The sequence below is a fragment of the Cardiocondyla obscurior genome, linkage group LG04 (assembly GCF_019399895.1).
Source record: "Cardiocondyla obscurior isolate alpha-2009 linkage group LG04, Cobs3.1, whole genome shotgun sequence".
NCBI classification, from domain to species: Eukaryota; Metazoa; Arthropoda; class Insecta; order Hymenoptera; family Formicidae; genus Cardiocondyla; species Cardiocondyla obscurior.
The window spans coordinates 7,588,705-7,611,160 of record NC_091867.1 but is presented as its reverse complement, the minus strand read 5'-3'; the positions used below and the strand labels follow the sequence as shown (position 1 = coordinate 7,611,160).

The window sequence follows — 22,456 nt, the reverse complement described above, 5'->3', positions numbered from 1 at the left end:
ATAAGAGAGCCCACCCTCGCCACCCTTCCTTCGCGAACGAGCCTGGAACGGGGTTGAAACGTCGGAGAAGCGACGTGGAAGTAGATAATGGCGCAGAAATTTAGTTTACGCGATTTGACCTCCCATTTTATCACGAGAAAACCGTAAAGGCGGCGTCTTCTTTTCTTTTTTAATTTTTTTTTTTTTAATTTTTGTTTAATCAACCGACATTAAAAATATAAAATAAAAATACAGAATATAATTCGAACAGTCGTATAAAGATAAAACAAATGCGCGTTAGAAGAATATGAAAAATACTCTGGATGGACACTAGGTGAAACGCTTCTGTAGAGCACTCCTTTTGGATGCGTAATATTATCTTCCCATCGATGCAATTACGAAATCGTGGTTACGCAAAGTCAGTCCGGAAACAAACCGCGCATCTTCCAGCTAGACGAAATGAAATACAAATCGCTAGCCAGCGCGTGGCGTCGCGGCAGGAAACTTTCTTCCGCACTGTTACCAAAGAGCGCCGATAGAAAACCGGAAGTGCGCGCGGCATCTCAGCGTAGGTAAGAGTCCGATACCGCGTGCAACGTGGGGCTATAATTCACGCATCGCAGAATCGTCGTCATTTTTTTCACTTTCACGGAGAGCCGGGTCGTTCGCCCAACGTGAACGCACGCCGTCTCTCTCTTCCCTCGTATAATATCGTACATCGCGCGTATAACGGCGCGTAGTCGCGTATTATTGCGATCGTTTCATCGGCCACTAACGAATGCTGTCGTTGGCTCGTTACGTGTTCTAATAATGTGCCACCTAAGTACGTCCGATATTATAAATTGCACTTAACGATGGTCACGGCGGGAGGGAACGAGGGGGGAAAAAAGAAAGAAAGAGAGAGAGAGAGAACGTATTTTACGACGATTCTCTCGGCTGTTGCATCATTATATCGATTTCTCCCGTGTTCGATAATACCGCAGCCCGCGGTTTTCCGTAAACTTTTTGCCACGCATAAACAGACGCGGAATCTAAATTTTATTAGCGGTCGAACGAGAGCGGCCGTGAGAGGCGGTGAAACCGGGTTTCAGACACGGCCGTACAACGGATATCTTAATCTTTATTCGTATTTAATTGCGCGCCGCGAATTTCAATTACGCCGCCGCCGCGGTGGCTGATAATATCGATAGGAAACCCCGGGTAAAGCCGGCTGTCCGTCCTGTGTAACGAAACAGGAAATTCGTTCGTTAATGTGGCCGACCCAATTTCACCAGAAATATTTTATCCTTCCTCCGCCGAGCGAAATATCCGCGCCGTCGAATTAAACGAAATTAACTTTTATAAAAATGTATCAAGCATTAGTTTGACGAAATATTAATTAGCGGCTAAGAGAACGCGGGATTATCGGACCGGGGGCGGAGGGGCTCGCGTGTAATATTGCGGTGACGTCTCCCGCGCAGACCGTACGCTGCGAAAGAGTCCTATCTCAATCCTATCAAATCGCAATCCGGGAAAGATCGACTTGGTGAAAGGAGTGGCGAGAGATCGCGCTCGGATGTCTCGCGGACGCGCGTTGGGGTATGACGTTTTACGTGTGCTCGCGGCGGCCAAGCTCGATGGCCCCGACGGAGAAAGTAATGCTTTCTTGAACGCGCAGCGTGTATCTAGTGCTCTTAATTGCCGGCCCGGGCACGGGGGATTTGAGATTCGCGCGGGAATCGAAAGTGTTTGCGGAAGTTCGCGCAGCTTCTGTCTCGGAGGCTCGGGTACACCCTTCTCCCTCCTTCCCCCCTACCCTCTTGGTCGTGATTTTTCCGCGTTTCCGCGCCGGGGAGTCTTAACGATCTCCCGGTTGGCTGGCATTAATAACGTCGCGGCTTTTACTGCGCTCGCCAGACCGGAAGGCAAACGCGGAAAGCGTCGCTTTCGTAATTTACGAGCAACTCGCTCACACTTTTCGGACCCCGCGTTTAGCCGATTTTTTTTTTTTTTCTTTTTCTTATTCTCATTAATATTTTGGATAATACGGCACGCGAGGCATGCGCGACTCTTCGTGGAACAATGAGTCGAGAGGAGCAAAATTCTCGCTCAACAGCCAACGAAAATTTTCTCGAGAAAGTGAATCCTGACGTTGATTTATACTCTCGCTCTCTATGCGCGCGGCGCGTTTGGATACGGTTAGCGTGAATTTGCGCGTCATACACCATAACGGATGGTGTGTTACTCTACCTCGCCGCGTTATCTCGCGATCTATCGCGTTCCGTGCAATAAAAAAAAATATATACGAGCAATCCAGGTGTTTTAGATCTATTATTAAGACAAGGATCGAAAAAAAAAGAAGTGTAATAGGCAGAGTATTTATTAAACCTTTGATATAAAACGATACGTATATTGTTTTTACAATGAGCTTTTCTCTCGACTTAAATACAACGTTTCACAGTATGGTATGCAATACCTCACAGCAATACTGTGCGTGGGTATCACGACTGACGTTAAATCAAATGCGCTAAAACCTGCATGTACTTGCGTATTTTTATTTATTTGTTTATTTTTTTTTAATATAAATAGTATGCAGAATTTATTTTGGTTTTAAATGGATTTATTAATTAATTGCACAAATAATTTATTTATTAACGTGTGCAATTTGTTACGCGAGAAATACAATAAAATCGATTCCGCTTAACTTATTGCAATAGACAGTCTAAGAACATTGCCGAATAATCGCTACGTTTACCAGCAGTTTCGAAATTATAATACAATATATCGGTAAACTCGTCAATTGCAGCTAATTGTCACCTGCATATTTCTCCTAATGATCACGGGCCAGAGGCCCTTCGCTTAAGCGGCTAAAAATTTCGTAGAGCTCTCGGGATTACTTCTCGAAAATCGGCAAGCTAATCCGGTTTAGAAGTATCCCGATCCGGAGAAAAACACGCAATTATCTAACATCGAAGAAGTGAGAGCGCTTCTTAAAGGTAAAAGCGCTTCTCGATGCTCGCCTCGCGCTCCTGCTCCGCGCTTCGCCCGTCGCGACGATCAGCCGTGAAACGATTCGTAACCGCCACCATAACCGCCGTGGAAGTCGCCCCCGTCCCCATAACCGCCGCCGCCAAAGTCTCCGTGCTCTTCGTGCTTCGGTATGTGAACGGGTACGGCCACTGGGACCTTAACGGGCACGGGTATTTCCTTCTCGACCGGAACCGGCACCTCCTTCTCGACGATGTACGGCTTGTCGACCGGCACTTTGATATGTACCGGTATCGGCTTCTCCACTGGCACAGGCACTGGCTTGTGAACGTGATACGGCTGCGGCACCGGCACCTTCACCGGCACCGCGTATGGTTTCTCCACCGGGACCGGGTACGGCCTGTCGACGGGCACCTTTACTTCGTAGGGCACCGGCTTCTCGACCGGCACCGGGTACGGCTTTTCCACGGGAACGGGATACGGTTTCGGCACGTGGACCGGGTACGGCTTATCGACCGGCACCTTTACCTCGTAGGGCACCGGCTTTTCGACGGGGTAGGGCTGCGGCACCGGCACCTTTACCTTCACCGGGAAGGGCACGTGTTTCTCGACGGTGTAGGGCTGCGGTACCGGAACTTTTACTGGCACCGGTATGTGCTTCTCGACGGTGTAGGGCTGTGGCACGTATACCTTGACCTCGTAAGGTTTGTCCACCGGAACCTTTACTTCGTACGGCACCTTCTTCTCGACGGTGTACGGCTGGGGCACGTGAACCGGCACTTTGACGAACACCTTCACGGGGTAAGGCACGTGCTTTTCGACGGTATAGGGCTGCGGCACGTTGACCTTTACCTCGTACGGTACGTGCTTCTCCACCAGATAAGGTACATGCTTCGTTACTTCATACGGTACCGGCACTTTCTTTACAACCGTCACCGTTTTCACATGCTCGTGATGATCGTAACCACCGCCACCACCGCCCCCGTGTAGATCGACACTGCCACCCCCTATGTCACCATAACTGTGCTGCAGACCACGCTTTTCCGTTTTCTTTTCCGTTGACTCCGCTTCGGTATTCTGCGAGCTCTTGTTTGCCTTCTTACTCGAATTCTCCGCGCATATAACTTGGGTGGCCACCGCCACCAAAATGATGGCAAGCTAAAGTCACGCCAAAATAACATTATGATAAAATATAATATCATCAATAAGTAGTACGGTAAAAAAAAAAAAAAATTTTAGGTTGCAAAAAAAATTGTATTATTATACTATAGGTTTAAGATAATTCTTTAATGAAATAATAAAAAAAAAAATTCTCAACTCGCATGCAGAAAGAAAACCTTGCGGGTACTTTAATTGCACAATAACGATCTACGTTTTATATGGACGGACTAATTTACCTTGATATTCATTCTTGAGTTCACGTATGTTTTAGCGTGGCGTATGACCACTAACTGAACCGCTTCGTTTTCTAAGCTGAGCCTTATATACTCCGCGCTATAATAGCTTAGCACTTTCCCTGCACCTCATCTTACATTAAAGCAAGACCCCCGCATGGGGGTCTTGCTTTACGTACACTGGCAAAAAAGTCGCCTGGGCGAATTCAGGAAATGAACACGCATACGAATTTCTTTCGCGGCGGTTTAAAGTTAGCTCATTTAATGGGGCTTTTAAATATTTATTAATAAGTATATAAATTAATTCTTTTTTTTTCCCCATTTGAGTACGCATGTCAATTACACGTAAAACTAGATCTTTCGTATAATATCGTCATTTGCATAAACTTTCTTTTTTTTATTCGATCCTTTACTTTAAAGATAGTTATTACTTTAGAAAATAAATTGAAGTAATTTTTACAAACGCACATATAAAATAATAATACAAATTCATAAAAAATGTGTATCATCTGGTGTGATTGCATATTGCGTGACTAGATTTGTCACAATACATTATACATATATTGCATGTAATATTATATAATTATTACAATATTACTTAGCGTTACATAACTATTACATGTATGATTATTATAATACTACACGATATTTTAATATTATTTAATTAACAATTACTACGCACACACGGGCGCGCACGGTACGCGCGATGCGTATACCCGACCACGAAGTAAATGGAGGAAGTTAACATGCGCGAAGTTATGGCCGGCGAATGTGCAGCACCGTGATTTCCGTCTCTCCATGTCACAAAAATTGGACGCCGCCATGTGCGACGCAACGCTAAAGGCTAAAACCGGCGTGTTATCCTTTGCGCCCGACGTGCGGTTTTTCACGGTTGATCAACGGTGAGAGCTTGTAATGCTAAAACGAACGGTTTACAATATCGGGGAAACGGCTTCCGTATTTTCACACCACCGTCGTTTAATATGCATCGCCAGATCGAATTAATCGCTCCTCGCGCACGCTGATTACATGCGTTCGCGTTGTACCGTCGCGGCCCATTAGACGGTTTGCGTCGCCAATCGTAATACGTACGCTAACTATCGCATGTTACTTTCATCCATCACAATTCTCTTAAATTAATTTTTTATTCCCCGCCTCGACCCCCCTCCCTCTCCTCGCGCTTTTTCGCCACGCAAATTGTCAATAGTCCTGGATATCGCCGCGATATCCTTTGCACTCTAAACGGCGTTATCGTCATTAACGTTATCGTTCAACGCCATTTGTCCCGTTCAGTGCAACCCGAGCTTTCGCGCTAACCGTATCGACGGCGTACGAGGGTGCCCATTACGCGCAATGTAATTATTGTAGAAATCCGAGTAAAGCTGTGCGAGTACCGGGGCGCACGAGCGCGCGATCACCGTAAGCTTCGCATGCGGAATATCTAATGCCGTATGTTAATACGGGCGCTCGCATGCGCGCCGGGCATTTCGATCGAGGATCGAGATAGACCGCAATTTTTAACGATTAATCGCCGCTCAAGCATCCCTGAGGGTTGCGCCGCCTCGCAGCGGACGCTCGTTATACACCGAAGTCCGGCCGCCTCGTTATTCGTGTCCCTCCCGATAAATATTACGGCAAAGACGATGATAAATGTATCTCGCGCGCCCCGAATGAGACCACCCTCGTTTAATCGATTGATCCACGACGTTGTTAATTAACTTCGGCATTAACGGCGCCTGTGATGCGACGAACAAGCAATTTGCGAGGAAATTACACAAATTTCGTGCCCCGATACTAATCGCGGGCGATGTCGCGCGTGTACTCCTTTCGCGAATCAATCGTGGGATCTATATATTAAACAGGGGAAGACGTAGATTTTATCTCGCGGTGTTATATTTTTTTTATTTTTTTTTTTCAAAAAGACTCTTCGAGATGTATCTGAATATATTACCGAGTATATTTAAATGACGTATGTTGCTCATTTGTTGTATCTTACTGCTGTTTTGGTATCTTTTAACCGTGTAAAAAATGCGATGTCGTTCAATTGATGATTAATCGTTTAGATACTCATCGATTATGAATCTTAAATTTATTAAAAAAAAAAAAAGCAGCAGTAAATTAATTTTGCGAAATTGTTTGATTAAAACGTAATTTAATTGCCACAAATTCGCGCATACGTAGCTAAGTGATGTGATTGCAAATCGACATGATCGCTTTCTACGCAATTATCTCATCGGAAGACGTTCACCTTTCTCTCTTTTTTTTTTTTTTTTCTTTTTTTTCTTTCTTTCTTTTCGTTCCTCTCTCCGGATGTTACATACGTTCTCCAATAATAGAATCGGAAGTACTAGTGCATATCGCTACATCCGTTTAATGATCGGATTTCACTATAATATTTAAGAGCGCATCTTTTCGCCTGCCAGTTAAAATTCTTTAAATCAGATTATATTATTTTTCTAAAGCAAAATTTAATCAAGGAAATCGGGATGGGTTACGTAAAATCTTTTTTGTGAATGGCGCCGCCGGATGGGATTAACGCTCCGGGATTGTACAATGTCTCGATGAGGCCCGCGGCAAAATTCTCGATAATAAGTTTGCGGCTCTCTTTCTCTCTCGCTGGCACTTCTTCCAGAAGATAGTCCGTCGCTACCGGCGCGCAAATTACTCGGTAGCGATGGCCGCCACCGCCGCCGCCGCCGCCGGGCGTTTCGTGGCTTTTAATTGACGACGGACGAAATGAAGTATCATGCCGTGCATTATAATTGGAAACTTTTATGTTGCGTGCGCGCGGCCGGGCCAACCGAGGCGTGAATCCGAACGAGGGGCATGCGTTTTCTACTACGTGCTCTCTGCCGTTCTCCTTTTGCGCCGTGCCCTTTTTCTTCTCTTTCCGCGGATTCGAGCGGATCGTACGCTCTTGTACGCCCTTTGGAAAAAGAAAAGAAAAGAAAGAAAGAAAGAAAAAAAAAAAAAAAAAAAATTGCGCGCGATCACGTAAGCTCGCGCCACCGATGGTCGAACATGAACATCGAATTTCTCGAAGGCCTCTCATGTGCGCGCTCACGCGAGCCAGCCGCCGCGCCCCTCCTGTCAGTAGCTTCTTTTATTAATTGTTAACCGGTATTAACAACTGTCTTCTCACGCACGCAGTAAATTCGCGCGACGCATGCCGCAGCACGTCCTACGTGCGCTTTCTGGACGTTCTTTTTTCTCACGTGTCCGTGTACTTATTTTCAGACAAGGGCAAAAGAACCAAAGTACATGTGTCTATCGCGTAAGATCTTGCTCAAATAAATTTTACCACACCGCAGTAAAATAAAAGAGACATTTAATTTAAGAAAAAAAGAAAAGAATGAAAAAACAAAATCTTTGATTTAAAAATTAAGCTTGATTTTAATCATTTAGAAATTATTGGTAATTTTTATTAGAACGCGTATGGTATTGGGTTTATTATTTCCTCGTGTGATATCAATGGTGATTTGTCTGTATCGGTAGTAACGCGTCTAACAAGGTGTTTGACGGATAAGTGAAAGGAGATGCAACGGGCGCGCGACTTTCCCCGAAATTTTACGACGCCGAGCAGGTATACGCGAGTAGTCCCGGCGGTTGAGCCGCTTAATGCTTCCCCGTCACGAACCCCGTGAATTTCGATGGAAGGAAGCGGCGTGTGACTGATCCCGGCGCGTAATATCGCGGCGCTTCTCGGTGGCCGCGAGCGTTATTAATCATCTTTTTCGGACGTTGTTACGGACGCGCTCCGGAATTTCGGCTCGGAAGCAGCGTTAAGCAGAGTAATAACACTTTGGCCGCCTCGCCAAGCAGGGCCACCTTCCGCAGTATGATTTAATCGACGGAGGTCTCCCCTAAAAAAGAGAAGCGCGGTACGTCCGGCGAGAAAACGCGCGTTGATAAAAGCGCGTCTTTCTCGCGCGCAGCGTAACCACTATCCTCGGCGCGGCGAGGATAACGCGACTATAATCGCGCGAACCGGTCCGTTACGATAACCGCCAGTTTTTGCCGCGTGCGGCGCAATATAAACGTTTTATTTCGCCGGCGTTAATGACGGAGTGACCGGTCAACGGTTGCGCTGCCGAAGGAACGTAATTGTCGCCCCGGCCCGGCTCGTCGCCATTATCGAACGCGGGCAGATCGCGCGGAAATAAAAAAAAAAAAAAAAGGCGGCACTGTAATTAAATGTCTCACGCTTGTCGCGGTCAATTTGGGGAAAATTGAGGGGCGCGGGCGCGCGCGCGACCCGCCCTTTGCGAGGTTATCGTGGAAAAGCGTGCCGCACCTGCGACGGGGTCGCCGCAAAGCGCACCTGCGAGGTTCCGAGAAGACTTTTCGGTCGACAACTAACGCGTTATTGATGACGGCCGATGGCCGGCAAGGGCCCTTGGCGAACTGCTCGCCGGCTCGCGCGAACGAGCGGCCGCGGGAGATTATGTAACTTTAATTGCGTTCTAACTACCGTGCAATTGGACGAACGGTGGAGGCCCGTGCAACCTGCAGTTTCGGCTGTATCCCATTAAGACGTTGGCCCGTCTAACGCGACGGCCAACGTGACTTTTGCGAGCGCGAATCGCTTCTTTTTCCGCAGCACGCAATTTACGACCCCGACAACCGGAAAGGCCAATCCACGGCGATCTTACGGCAACTGTTAAATCCGAGTGCAAGCCCGACATTATCGCGCAACATTTTTTTTTCTTTTTCTTTTTTTTTTCTTTTACCTCTCTTTTAGCGGCAACTAACTCGACCGTTGCTTGGCGTTAAAACGCGAGCTATAAATATCGAAATATCTGCGCAATATCGGAAATAATTTTCATCTGAATACTCAAATCCAATTTCGAAGCTAATTATTTTTTTACGATTTAAGCATGCGAAAAATTGAGTCCGCGAATTTAAATCTGAACTATTCGAATTATTAATAACAAAAACGTACAAAAAATTGATTACAAAAGAGCACATAAATTTATTGCAATTTGCTTCATACATTTCGTATTTAAATTTAATAAATCAGTCTGCAAATTCAGATTGCTGCAGCCTAGCTAGAATATTTATTAGAATTATTAAAATTGAAGAAAGAAAACTTTTTTTCTTTTTTTTTAAACGTTAAAGATTCTGCCATGATCAATACGCTCGATCGAAGAAAGCCGATTATTGTAAACATGAGTCTGACGAGTATTTCTCGAGTGAGTAGAACATGTTATGCTTCCCCGGCATAGGAAGATTTCACTTCGGCGTGCATTTGCCTCGTTGATTTTTTTTTTTTATTTTTTCTTCTTTGCTCGCGAGGAGTAGATGAAAGTACACGTGCGCACAAATCACATTGGATCTGCAACGAAAAGTTTACGCAGCCAAGCTCCTCTCCGCGCGTTGCGCCACTGACATATTGAAACAACGACGGAAAATCGCGTCCGTGATTAATAACTACGCACTTACGACACGGCTGTCGTATAGTTTTCTCAGCGGAAAAGCTGACTTTCTTCTTACTGATATCTATCCTACCGATCTATTTTTTTTTATTCATATACTGCAAATCGCACGGCTTAATATAGACATCAAAGGAAGTAAAACGAGCAGGATATACGTGCGTTTAAGTAATTAGCAATATCTATCAGAATAATTAAAATTAATGTTATTCAATATATTTACTTTCGAATTTTATTTAGATTAAAATTTAATTTCTCTCTAACGCACTTTTGTAATACATAATTTGTTACTTCTTTTTTTTTATTTTTTTTTCCTAACGTGAGATTCTTCTGATATTACTAATTTCAAATTTAGGTCGCGAAAATTATCTGTACGGAATTTCGTCCGGCCTGGCCGGCGAAAATCTGTCGCGTTGCGCACGGGCGGGCGAGGCTAGGCGGCCCCGTTATTTGTTGAGAGCACGATTATCGCGTTCGGCAGCATATGTAATTTGAGCCGTATTACGCGCGCGTCGACAACGTGTCGCGATTATGTTCGTACCTCCGACGAACCGGGGGCCGGTCATATCGGCACGACTTCGGACCGTTATGTACGTCCGCTCGAAACCGTTCGCCGCCGCCGCCGCCGCGATCGTGCCGTCCGATCCGATAACCAATTACCAAGAACATGGCGTCCAACGATGTCACGTATCTGCCTGCCGGTAGCGAGCAGAATCCCGCGCGCGACCACGTCCTAGAAACGAGACATCGACCCGCGCGCGTGCATTATTCGCGCTGCCGTCAATGGCTATCTTATTTTCCGGGCGACGCGCGTCAGACAAATTTATAATAAATCTGTCGCGATAATTGCCGGCGTCGTTTCGGCCGCCCGGTTACGTTGGCCCCGTGTGGGCGAGCCCTCGATTTGGCGCTCGATAGGTTTTACCGAACCCTTTGGAGACCCGCCGAGGACGCGACGAGGAGCACTCGCCGGCAGTTGCGCGCAAAATTAGATATTTCCGATTATCCGCGACGTCGAAAATATATTCGCGGATTAAGGTTATCGGTGTTCTATATATTTTATACGTGGACAACGACGTAGTCTCGTTGTGAACTCGTGAGTTCGAATATAAACGCCTAGCGAATCCAACTTGCTCGCGCGATCATCGACCGTATCATCGCAACGTTGCGACACGTCGACGTTGTGTAATTACTTCTTTTTCCCTGTTGGAGATTATTATTTTTTCCGCGTCGTCCGCTCAGAATATCATTTCGAGCATTGTGCGTTCGTAGATTGTACTTCTGATTGAGCTTTCCTGGCTCGTTGAGCAACATATCAAAGCTGCGAAATGACCGGGTTCTTACGTAATTTGTTTCACAAGTGTTCTTATTGTAAGAGAGAGCAAGCAGCCCTAGAAAAAATAATTTGAACATAATGACTCGTTATTGTCTACAATTTTAATATCAACATAAAAAAAAAGAAAGAAAAAATCGGTCAGATGGCATAAAGAATATGAAATAGCTTTGTTAATGTCTTCTTTTGTTTTCGGACAGAATGCACCTGGCGAGCGATTCGAAATAATAGCCACAGATTTTATTGAAACCAAATAGAAAATAATTAAACGGTGCGTCTAACAATGCGCGGTCTATAATAGATTATTAGACGATAGAGTCATCTTTCCTAATCCCGTCCGATTTATTGCGGGCTCGCAAATTAATTCGCGGGAGTAGAAACTTGACGAAAGCGCACTCGGAGATACCGATCGAAAATAGCCGTAATCTTCTCTGAAGATTCTTCTGTCCGAATAGAACGCGTGCCAACGCTGTAATCATCGACATAATATTCGCCGCGCCATCGGAGCCTAATTTCGCGCAAACAAGAGCAAAACTTTCTTCGGATACAGCTAAGCAGGAGATCGGGAGGAAATCGTGAATCGGACATTCGCACTGGACGTCGCGCGTCATTCGAAATAAAACGGCAAATTAAAAATGGAAGTTTGCAATCTCCTCGTATATATTTTTCATGTGCGTGCAGTGCGTCATGCGTCCCCCCCTCATTTATCAATATCCCGGCCTCCGGGCTATGATTTCACTTGGTTTCTAAAGAAGCGGGGAGCTATAAATTTTCACCTTAATCTCGTGCGACTTCTCGTGATCGATCGAGTTATAATAAAACGGTCACTTTTATGCGCCGCTCGGACTTCACGACCGCTAATTAATGACGCTAATTAATCTTCGGGAATGATTTCTTATCGGGGATCCTTCGGCACGTATCGTCTCTGGGGATTCGCTAACGTTTCGTCGTACGCGTTTGTTATCAGGACTCGTTATCCGGGTCCAGTGATTTTCGCGCCGTTGATACGCGTTATCCGACTCACTCGACATCTCGGTGTTGACGATCTCGTCCCGAACGCAGGGGTACGGCGTCGCGGCGCCCCAGTTTCTTTCCTCACGCTCCCTCTTCGCAGTCCGTTAAAATCCTAAGGGAGTAATTTTGTAATTAACCCACGGGGTCCCGGTGCTCGTAACAGTAGCGGGCGACGCGCCGTCCGGGGAATAATCCAGGCCGGAGTTACCGTCATTAGGGGACGCCCGCGGAGATGAGGAACGTCTTTAATCTTAATTCACGGGCAGCTCTCTCTCTGACGTCCGGCAACGATTTGTGGAATGATGAAAACTGCTCGTTTGCCGCGGAACCATTACCGCGCGTTAGCCATCGGCGTACCCGTGCGACAGGACCGATATGCGGCGTCGATCGTGCTTCATGTCGATTAACAGCTTTCAGTAAAGCAAGATAATTCCTGAATCACTATCGCGCTTCGGTCTGTCTAAGAAACCGTTTGCAAATAATTTCTAATCGAGTAGGTACTCAGGTTCTTAGAGTAGGTACTTAGAAAATTAAATCACTCGTTTATTGATTTATTACTATTTTTTTTTTTTTTTTTAACTCAAAGTAACACGCGATGACGAGTCAGTCTTGACTTTTCCGAAATTTCACAATCTCTTGCAGCTCGTCGCGAGCTATACGAGCGATTAAGCCGCTCGGCCGCGCACTTGCTCGCATTCCCAAATTAATGCCGGACTACGAAAATCAAAGGTTACCCTTTTACCCTTCGTTCACGTTGGACAGGTCTTAAAGAGGCGGGGATCCTCCCTAATCTTGACAACGCTGACGCAGTCAGGGGGGAGGGCGATCAAGACGCCGTCGAAATTTTTGCGGGTCGTCGACACCACTCGCTTGATTACTCTCTCGCGCTCAAAATTAATCGGCGGACAAAGTCAGTCGCCGTATAAAATGTTAATTGAAAATGCCTCGTTGTACGGTGCACGTCGGTAGCGCTTTGCCCGATTCTCGACGTGGCGCGATATTACCTTTTGAGCTGGAATCCGGCTAAGTTATGATGTCATAAAGCGAAATTTTATTATAATAATGGGGCGAGCGTCGGTTGACGGACGGACTGGAGATTGAGTATCTCGTTACAAAGTGCATTCCCGAAAGAAAGAAAAAAATATCATTACTCCAGTTTTACGAGAATTATATCGCCGCGTGATTACGCAACGAAGGAGATCCTTCCTTGTGACATTCGCGAAAGCCGTTCTCAATTAGCCAATCCCGTTTCCTTCCTTTCGGCCGCGTTCTTGAACGATAAGCTAATTTTAGACATTAAGAATTCAATTCTATGTTATTAGCGCAATCGAAACTTTCTCTGACAATTTGCGCCGCATGCGGCTTGTTACACATCCGGCCGCATGCGTACAATTACATGTGCGTATTCGGTAAAACAAACAGTTTTAACGTAATTCAGGTGGCTACAGCGTGCACCGCGCGGTACATACGTTAATCAAAGTAAAAGGTACAAATTTGTCGAAGTGACAGCCGTTTTTTTCTTTTTTTTTTTTTCTTCTTTTTTTTTTTCTTCTTTTTTTTCCGTTTACGCGTTCGTCCTTGGAAACTCTGGAGCCCGTGAGGCCAGCAGACGAGGTCCGTTTTTACTTCGTTTTACTTGAAGCCCTTAAATTGCGTACTCGGAAACGTTCAGTCTGATCCGAATCAATCGTGTGTCCGTCTGGCAATCGGGTTCGCGCGCGTCAGCGCGTGCATTCTGTAACCCAGTTAGGCCGGTTGTGCAGAAGAGCTGATCTGTATCAACGCACGTTCGCATCCGACGTGTCGCGTGGCGGCCGCACGGTGACAATGACGCGTCAGATAACGGGAGGGCGCATAATGAAAAGGAAAAGAGCGGCGGCGCCGAGGGAGAGGAGCCGGAGAGGTGGAGAACGCCCGTGGACGGTTGGGAGATTGGAACCGTCGCCGGGAAGACGTTCAATTTCTGTCGCATCTGCCTAAATACACAATAACCTATGATCAGTATCCCCGAGTCAAAATATATTATATAGTGGACGGTGGGTCTAATGTCGCCCGATATTTTCAACCGCGCATTAAACGCATTATCTAACCCGACTAACCGTTGTCTCGGCAATCTTTATTGCGCTAAACGACGAAAACCCCTCTTATCCAGGCGCACCGAGCGATTGTTAAATCCCAGCTCGCCTCGAGATTTCGTAACTTCCCCACGTAGATCTTTTCGCAGGTCCGATTATCTTTACGTTTCAAAATAGGAATCTCCGCGTCGGGTCGCGCGCCTACGTTCCTCGTAGCGTGCCTCATCGCGCGGAACGTGCGTGCTTCACGGCTTTTAACTCTATACCTAAAGTGTCTTAATTATTCGCTCGAAAATTCGCTCGCGAATACAGCTCGGACCGGCGACGGTACGTAGAGCTTAAGGTGGGAAGCGTGACCGTCCGTTTTAACAAAAAAGCGCAACAGGAACGCGTTGATACTGCTCGCCGTTACGACAACAGCGAACAGCGTGACCGTAGACATACCGGGGGCGAGAAAGTCGAATTTATGCACGCGCAGCGCGATAATCTGCTGCACAGAAACGATAATTGAGCTCGCATGCTCGCGGTAAATCGCCCTCTCCCCCCTTTTTTTTTAACTCGTCACGGTATACCGATGGGCGAGCGGAAAATCGCCGCGAGCTACCATGCTGTGGAGGTGTTAAATACGAATATTTTCCGTCGCGGACGATCGTCGGCGCGATTTATTCAACCGATCTCCATCTTGTGAGAGTCCTTTGAAAAGGATCTCTCGTGTTGTCGGTCGTGAGAACGATTGTGTCATTACGGCGGCCGTGGTGCACCCTGTACGTTGACCGTGGCTACCGGACGCGCTTTGCCGCGATGGCTAATAGGCATTCGTGATTTCGCGTGCTTAGATTCTCGAAGGCAGGTGGACACGGGCGACCGGCAGCAACTGTCCCCTCGAAGGCAAAGATCGAAGCGCACCTTCCTCCACCTCCGCGGGATTTTTTTTTCCGTTTCGCTCGAGCGCCCCTTTCGATCTCCATTCTTTCCCGCCTTTGCCTTTCTCCTTCTTTTTTTTTTTTTAATCTTCTGGTCTATGCGACGGGACGCACGCAAAAAGGCATCGAAGCGAGAAAGGGGAGACAGAGCGCGTTGTCCTGCGGTAATAGGTACCTCCATCAACCAATCTAAGCGCAAGTAGGCGTCACCCTGAAATTTCGCATTGACTTTCTAAGAGGTTCCTCTTACCTGGTGGCTCTCGTAAATCGTGTTCGTACAGAGAAAAAGAGAGAGAGAGAGAGAGAAAGAAGTAGGGAGAAACGTGGTAGACCGGGGGCTGATTGAGACCCCGGTGGCGACGGAGCGTTACACGTGCCCCTGCTCGTAATTGCGATTTGTTGTGCGTAAATTTTAGGACAACATTTACGATTGCGGCGTCTGGCGATTAGACGCGGGATGCATTTTATCGCCGGGTTTCGTCCCGGCAGACGTCCAACTCGAAAATATGCAAATCAGCTAGAACTTAGAACTGGAACTTTATCTAAGGAAAAAAAAAAGAATTTAACTCGTGGACTGGCTTCGGCATTCTTGTAAACATCTTAAATTTAAAGATTGATAATTAATATCGCAATTTTGCCACGAATTACAAAAAGCGTTTTAGATTCGGCGAAGCTTAGGAAATAAACGCGTACTCGGTCGTGCGTTTATTACCGTAAGAAATCATCGTGTCAATCGGCCTACGTTCGTGATCTCGGTGTTCGAGGGGCACAAATCGTCGCCGCCCGATCTTTGCCCTGTTCGTACGCGGGCGGTGCGCTTGTGTGAGCGTCGCATCGATCGATTCGCGACGACGGCTTTCTTGCACGTCGTTCTCCCCGTCGAGGAATGCGGATTTGTCTCCGAGAACATCACCCGGCTGATGTTGCCGCGCGACCGCTCGCCGAGGGACGTTCTCGAGTGGTGTGCGACCTTCTCGCCCGGGACACCGGCGTGTATAGGTTTTCCGTAATCCCTTTCGCTTCGTACCGCAGTCCCGAAGAGAAGCGCTCTCAAGAGTCATTACCTGTGATGTGCGGAGACTATGGTTTACGTCGAAAAATCGTTCCCCGTTTCCGTGCCCGCGCCTCCTCGGCGGTCGTGAGCACGAAACATCGGTCCCGGCCAAACCCGACCCGCTTATTAAAACCGAACGAGACCCCGAGAACTATGATCGCGAGCAGCGTTGACGACGCGTGTCTGCGTTTCTGGAGTTCTCTGTCGAAATAATTGAGCGAATAGCTCTTTCCGCCGATCTGGCAAAGATCAAAAGACGCGGAAAAAATTAAACGTACCTACATTCGCACGCGCCTCAAAGTCTTTTTTTTTATTTTTTTTTTTTAATGTATACATGCTGCGGACGCGTGTGGGAAGGTAGCAGCAGCGTATCGAATATGTTATTACGTATAGACCGTTAATACCGCGCCACGGATCGTTGTCCGGAACATTTTCACACAGTACGCTGAAAAGTCTGCTACTTTCTTACGGCGAGCCGCCAAGCAGCTCGCGATACAGGGATAATACAAGATCATTAGCGATGTTATTAATATTATTATCGTTATTCCAAGCGGTTCGTAATGTATCGTAGCATGCGAGGTTAGGCATCGTTACATCACCGACGGTATTACCCGCGGATAATTCACGGGTGGTATTCCGTTCCCGCGTTTGAGCGCTCCGGGTATCCCGAAATCCAACTGGAATAGGGTTCTGTCCAGAGAAAAGCGTGCAGGGGGAGAAATCGGAGAAAGAAAGAGAGAATGGAAAAGAGGAGAGAGAAAGAAAGAGCGTTCGTGCGAACATTCGCGGCGAAGATTTGGCTTAGAGCGTCGCAAAATTGCGGCGCGTTGCACTGGTCCAGTGTCATTTGCAGTCGCACCTCCAGGGCTTGGGACAATTTACCGCGGACTCGAGAGCTAAATGGTCCCCGCACGAAGCGCCATTTCGTGAAATAAAAAAAAAAATAAAGAAGAAACACCGTTCGCCACCGCAATCGCAAAGGGTGGTCCTAATGACGTGGTCACACACGTGCCCAACTATCTTGCGGATTGTCCCGGCAATCTCGGCCAATCGACCGCAATCCGAGAGTCGCACGATGCCGAGCGCATCGGCCACTTTTGTTTCGAGCTATCCGTTTGCCGATTACTGTCTGTCGACCTCCTTGTTTCCGCTGAAATTTGCGACGTCGGTGCCGGATATTGCGAGAACAAGGCGGTAATACTCGCAGAAACGAATGAAAGATAGCTCCGTTACTTTCGGCGCGAATCAGTTACGCAATTAATCAGGTTTTTAATTGCGACGCGATCAAAAAATACGATATTTGTATGCAGTGATTCTCGCGCAGGTGCAGGGTGAAAGTAAACGGAATGAGGGTAACGCGCGACTTTTTTTTTTTCTTTTTCTTTTTTTTCCCCCTTTCTTTCCTTTTACGAAACTGATTGAGAGGAATCGTTTCAACGAATCTCGAAAAACGCAATTTGGATGCACCTTCGAGTAGAACGGTCATTTCGCAGTTCAATCGAGCTCGTGTGCTCGCCTGACCGAAATAACTCTATCGATACCGATCGCGCCCGGGGGCGCAATAAAACAAATGAAAAGGTTTCGAGCTCGCTTCGATCTTCTCACCTCGTTCTTCGCCGGCTTTTACGCGCCGGCCTGCCTCTTCTCGTAATGCATCTCTTCGTCGCTTCGCGCTCGAAGTTTTGAAGGCATCTCTCGATCCGCATGCAATTTTCTCGCGTGGCGCGTGTAACGCTTCGCAAATTATTCCCGTCAAATTGCCACGTATAATTAGCCAGAGCTTGCGAGAGATCTAGGAAACGAGTAAAGTTCTCGACAAGGAAAAAAGACCAAAAGGGTATTAAAAAAGAAAAAAATAAATAAATAAGATAAAATATTTTTAAATAAACTCTTCACATTTTTACTCGTGTTTCTCCGCTATTTATTTATTTTTTATCTCGAATACGATCTTATTTATATGGAGACCGCGAACGGGACCAGTTATCTTCGCTTCGAGCCTAATGACGCGAATTACCCTTATTACCAATGACGCCGGAACACTTGTACATGAAGTCACGAATGAAAGAAACGTGATCGAAATTTTTTTTTTTATGGAGAAGCGTTGTTCATTCGGTGGCGGATTTGCATCTGCAGAAGCTCCGCAGGCGTTCGCGATGCACGCGAGGAGGTTGGAGGAAACGAGGAAAAGCCGCGGAGAAGTCATTAAAGAAAGTATCAATTCAGCACGTTGATAACTCGTCATTATATAATTCAATTCGAGGGCGTTTGACGCGCGGGACCACCTCCGGAGTTTTAACGATTCCCTCGGTCCGGCGTTCGGCGATTAAACGCGCTCGTTCTCTGGGACGTTGTAATAAACGCGGGCGAAGAAACGTGCGAGAAACCAGAAATTCAACGTCCCACACACGACGCATTTGGGAACGATTCCGTGATGATTTCCGTAATTGTAGTCGTCAACCGAGCGGATCCTCAATCAGGTATCCCCCGTAGTCGTTTGCATCGGCAAATGATCAAGAGTGCCCGCTTCTTGCGCGAAATAAATACATATAAATATATACGTATATACATATATATGTTCATCGAGCTCGGCTTTTATTGAAACGCGCGCACGGCGGGAATGATGGGAATTACGTAAAATGAGAGATTCCGGCCTCGCGGTCCACGAAAGCGTTGTCGATTGCCCCTTCCAAATTATACGGCGGGAAGATTTATGATTTTAAGATAATTCGGCGGGAGCGCAAACAGAATTAGTAACGTGGAATTATCCGGCGCGATGTTATTTAATAATGACATTAGCGCCCTGTATTCCGGGTGTTTCGACGATTTATGATCGGGACCACCGGGCAGGGGGGCCACCCCATGACACACTTTCGCGAGGCGCGTCGCAGAAAGTACAGCGGCGTCGTGCTTACAAATGACAGATACGATCGCACTTCGATGCGCGGTGACCGTAAACACTTTTAAATATGTTTTTTCCCGCGGATCGATCTGACACGCGCCCAAGTCGCGCTCTCTCCACCCTCCCCCCTTGGCACGTGCGCGCCACCCGGATGCCCTTTACGCACCCCTTGACGACTTGACTCTTGATCGAAGGCTTCGGCGCGACTTTTTCTAGTACTCGAGACTGTTGCCAGGCTGAAATAATATCGTTCTTAACTTTTTTTTTTTTTTTTTTTACTAAAATTTATCGCAGCCGTCCAAATAAAAAGAAGTTCGAGGGCTGAACGTTTCGGATACGAGATCGTCGGTTAAGATGCGATTAGCTTTCGCGCCGGGAGCAGTCGATTGGCGAGCCGTCGAGATGCATTTCGCGCTGCAGGGCGCGAGTTGCATCCGAATCGAGTAAGCCGCAGTAACTGCGTTTCCGCGCAACTGTGTCTGGCTGTTAAGGGTAAGCCCCTGAGGTGTATCGTATATATCACGTGGCACGTGGATCCCTCGGCTTAGCGGGGGCTTACCGGAGGATTACCAGCGCATTCTGCTACTACCAGATAACACTGTGTAAGTTGTCACGAGCGTTCACACCCATTTTCAAAACGCGGCCGGCCCCGCCGCCGCGACCCCGACCGCCCGATCGAAATAATCGAACACCCCCGTGGCTCCTTGACCCTCGGTTCGGCCTCGCGCCTCCCCCGGTTCGACAGCCTTCTCCGTGCACGCGCGCGCTTTTTCGCCCGAGCGGATCCGAGAGATCCGAGAGATAGGCGCCGGTCTGTAATTGGATGATTTTCTTTCATGAGGAACGGTTCTGGGCCTGAGAGCAACCGATAAAACCGCGGATAAAGGCGCCGACTCGTGATTTTCTCCCTCTCGCACCCTTCTTTCCCTCCCGCGATGCCGACGGGGGTATCCATTTCGCGCGCGCGCGGGTGCGGCGACTTACGCAACGGCGAATTAATTTATCCGCTGCTCTTAATTTTTTTTTTTAATTAGGTTGCGCAATCGGAGATCGGTTAGGTGAGAGCTTTGCGCGAATTTTTGGCGCTACCGGCATTTCTCGCCAACGAGGCGGGTTACGCAGTTAATTTGCAAAGCCCACGCAGCCACGAGCTTGAGAAAGTGTTACGGCACCCGGCTTCATTTTCCTGACGCTCGCTCGAGGCCGTGTTAATTGATCGGGGCGGGGCTTGCGCGAGCAGAAACTAAAACTATTTCCCTTATCGCGTATCTGCAGCCGCGAGAAAAGGGGAAGTCAATTAGACGGAGATTAGTTGCGAGCTGCATGCGGGGCCGCGCGAGTCGATCGGTAGAACTAAACGCGGGACTTTGTAACATTTCAGCAGAATCATCACTGTAAAGCAGTCCGCCGCTTCTAGATACAGAGGCGCTGAGCTATCTACTGTGATATCTATATCCCCGCGTCTTAATTGGGCGGTTTTTGCAGCGCTCTTGTGACTATTTCCGATACAAAGTTGTCTCGCGGCCGAGCAAAACGCGCCGCGAGAATTGCAACCACGTCGAACAATTAAGATAATTAACCTTATAACTCCCGCCGATAACGATCCGGAATTAAGCCGAGATTTAAGATTACGGTGCTCGGACGGGGGGGGACCTTAATGAATACGCGGCGCGGAAGGCGTCGAAATTTAGGGAAGAGCGGCCTTTTTTTTTTTTTTTTCCACCGCGCCGCGCGTTGCGCCGATAAAGCGATAACGCCGCTCTGTCCGGATCACGTCGCGCGTTTAAACGCAATGTCGTATATCTGGACGTGTCATCCGCGGCGCGGGGATCGGAAATCGCTTAATTTCGCATCGGGTGCTCGCGTCGGCGACCAATTCTCTACGGTAATTGGACCAATCTCTCGCCGCCGGACTCTCTCGCCGGGCTTCGACGCGCCGCGACTTATTTGCATGGCCTCGTTTGAGATATTCGAGTGTGAAAACCGCTTATGCGCTCCCGCCCAAAGTGAGAACAGTGATTCAGCGTCCGCTCGCGCAGGGTCGAGAGCGTTCTTAAAACGTCTTAACTAACCGATAAAGGCCGCCGGTCTCTTCCTCTCGCGCTATAATTGGACGATTTCCGCGAGTCGATGCAAAATTGCAGCCTGCCGAACCGCCTCGCGTAACCCTGGCGTACTCACTTTCCTCCGTAATTAATTTAATTAGCGCGCGCGCGAGCGAGCGGCCGTGTTGGATAACGGCGTGACGCGTCGTGATTTAGTTACGAAAGCTTTTCGACTTGATCGTAATTTATTTGAAGCGGATAAGGGGGAAGGGAGGTTGATCTCGGACGGTTCCCTAGGCGAAGATAACATCCGGAGGACGAGTTTACCGTGGGCAAAACCACAATTTCGAGAAACGTTCGGCGACACACTACTCGGCGCGGATGCTGATGGAAGGGACCGTTTCATTTTTGCGGTCGGAGGAGAGTGCGTGCAGGCGCGAGTAGAACGTCTTAACTATCCAATCAGGCCGGTGGTATTTCTTCCCGTGCCATAATTGGATGATTCTCGCGACGTGTATACGTGTGCTCCCGGCGCGGCACAATCGCTCTTTCGGCCGCAAAACTGCGACGGCTCGACAAAACGCGGGGCCGCTTTATGCACCCGCCTTGGAATTGGCCTCGTTGTGCCGCGGCGTCGTCCTCCGGGCCATTTCTTTCTTTCCGCAGAAACCTTCCCCGTCGGGAGCGAGCCAGAACAATTTTAATTCCTCGCGACCGCAGGAAAAGATCGGCGTGGACCCGGTGAGCGGAGAAAAAAGCGGAGAGACACCGCAAATAATTCGCAATTACTTTTGGTCAAGATTTATTTTGAAAAAAAAATACTTGCAATATATATATATTCTAGGAATTTTAATATATAAATTATTTGTAAGAAATATTTTCTATTATTTATTGTAATAATTTATTACAATATTATATACGACGACGAGAGCGTTAATGATATGGATTTCGAATTTACGGAACGCAAAAGAGAATTGCGTGATATTTTTCGTGTCGATCTTGAACACGTCGCTGCCGGCATGAAGAGACGGACAGATATCCGTTCGGGTTTTTTTATTTTATTTTTATTTTTTTTAATTTTTTTGCGAGAGACAGATCGCACCGTCAATCATTTCCTCAATCGCCTTGCCGTGGTTTTTAATTAATATTGCTGCGATCAAACTTCGTTAAATCGCGATAAATTCTGATCGCGCGAGATTTACAGAGTCGTCCCGTCGGGCGATCGTCAGTTCTGAAAATTTAGCGGCGCAATCTGGTAACTTTGGTTACCGGTCCGTTTGCCTGAATTTACGAGATGACAGATGTACGCCGCCGACCTAAATTTAAAGCTGTGATCTCGAT

The 22,456-nt window shown here is 47.4% G+C and overlaps 2 protein-coding genes across 2 annotated transcripts in view; one reads left to right on the top strand and one right to left on the bottom strand.

The window, feature by feature from the left end:
- Positions 1-22,456, top strand: part of Poxn (Pox neuro) — a 119,937-nt gene that overhangs the window by 59,930 nt on the left and 37,551 nt on the right. The window lies entirely within an intron of this gene.
- Positions 3,016-4,355, bottom strand: Vajk4. The gene is made up of 2 exons (XM_070655925.1): positions 4,344-4,355; positions 3,016-4,104 (listed from the first exon to the last, which is right to left on the bottom strand). Exons 1-2 carry the CDS (start codon positions 4,353-4,355, stop codon positions 3,016-3,018), a joined length of 1,101 nt encoding a protein of 366 aa, XP_070512026.1.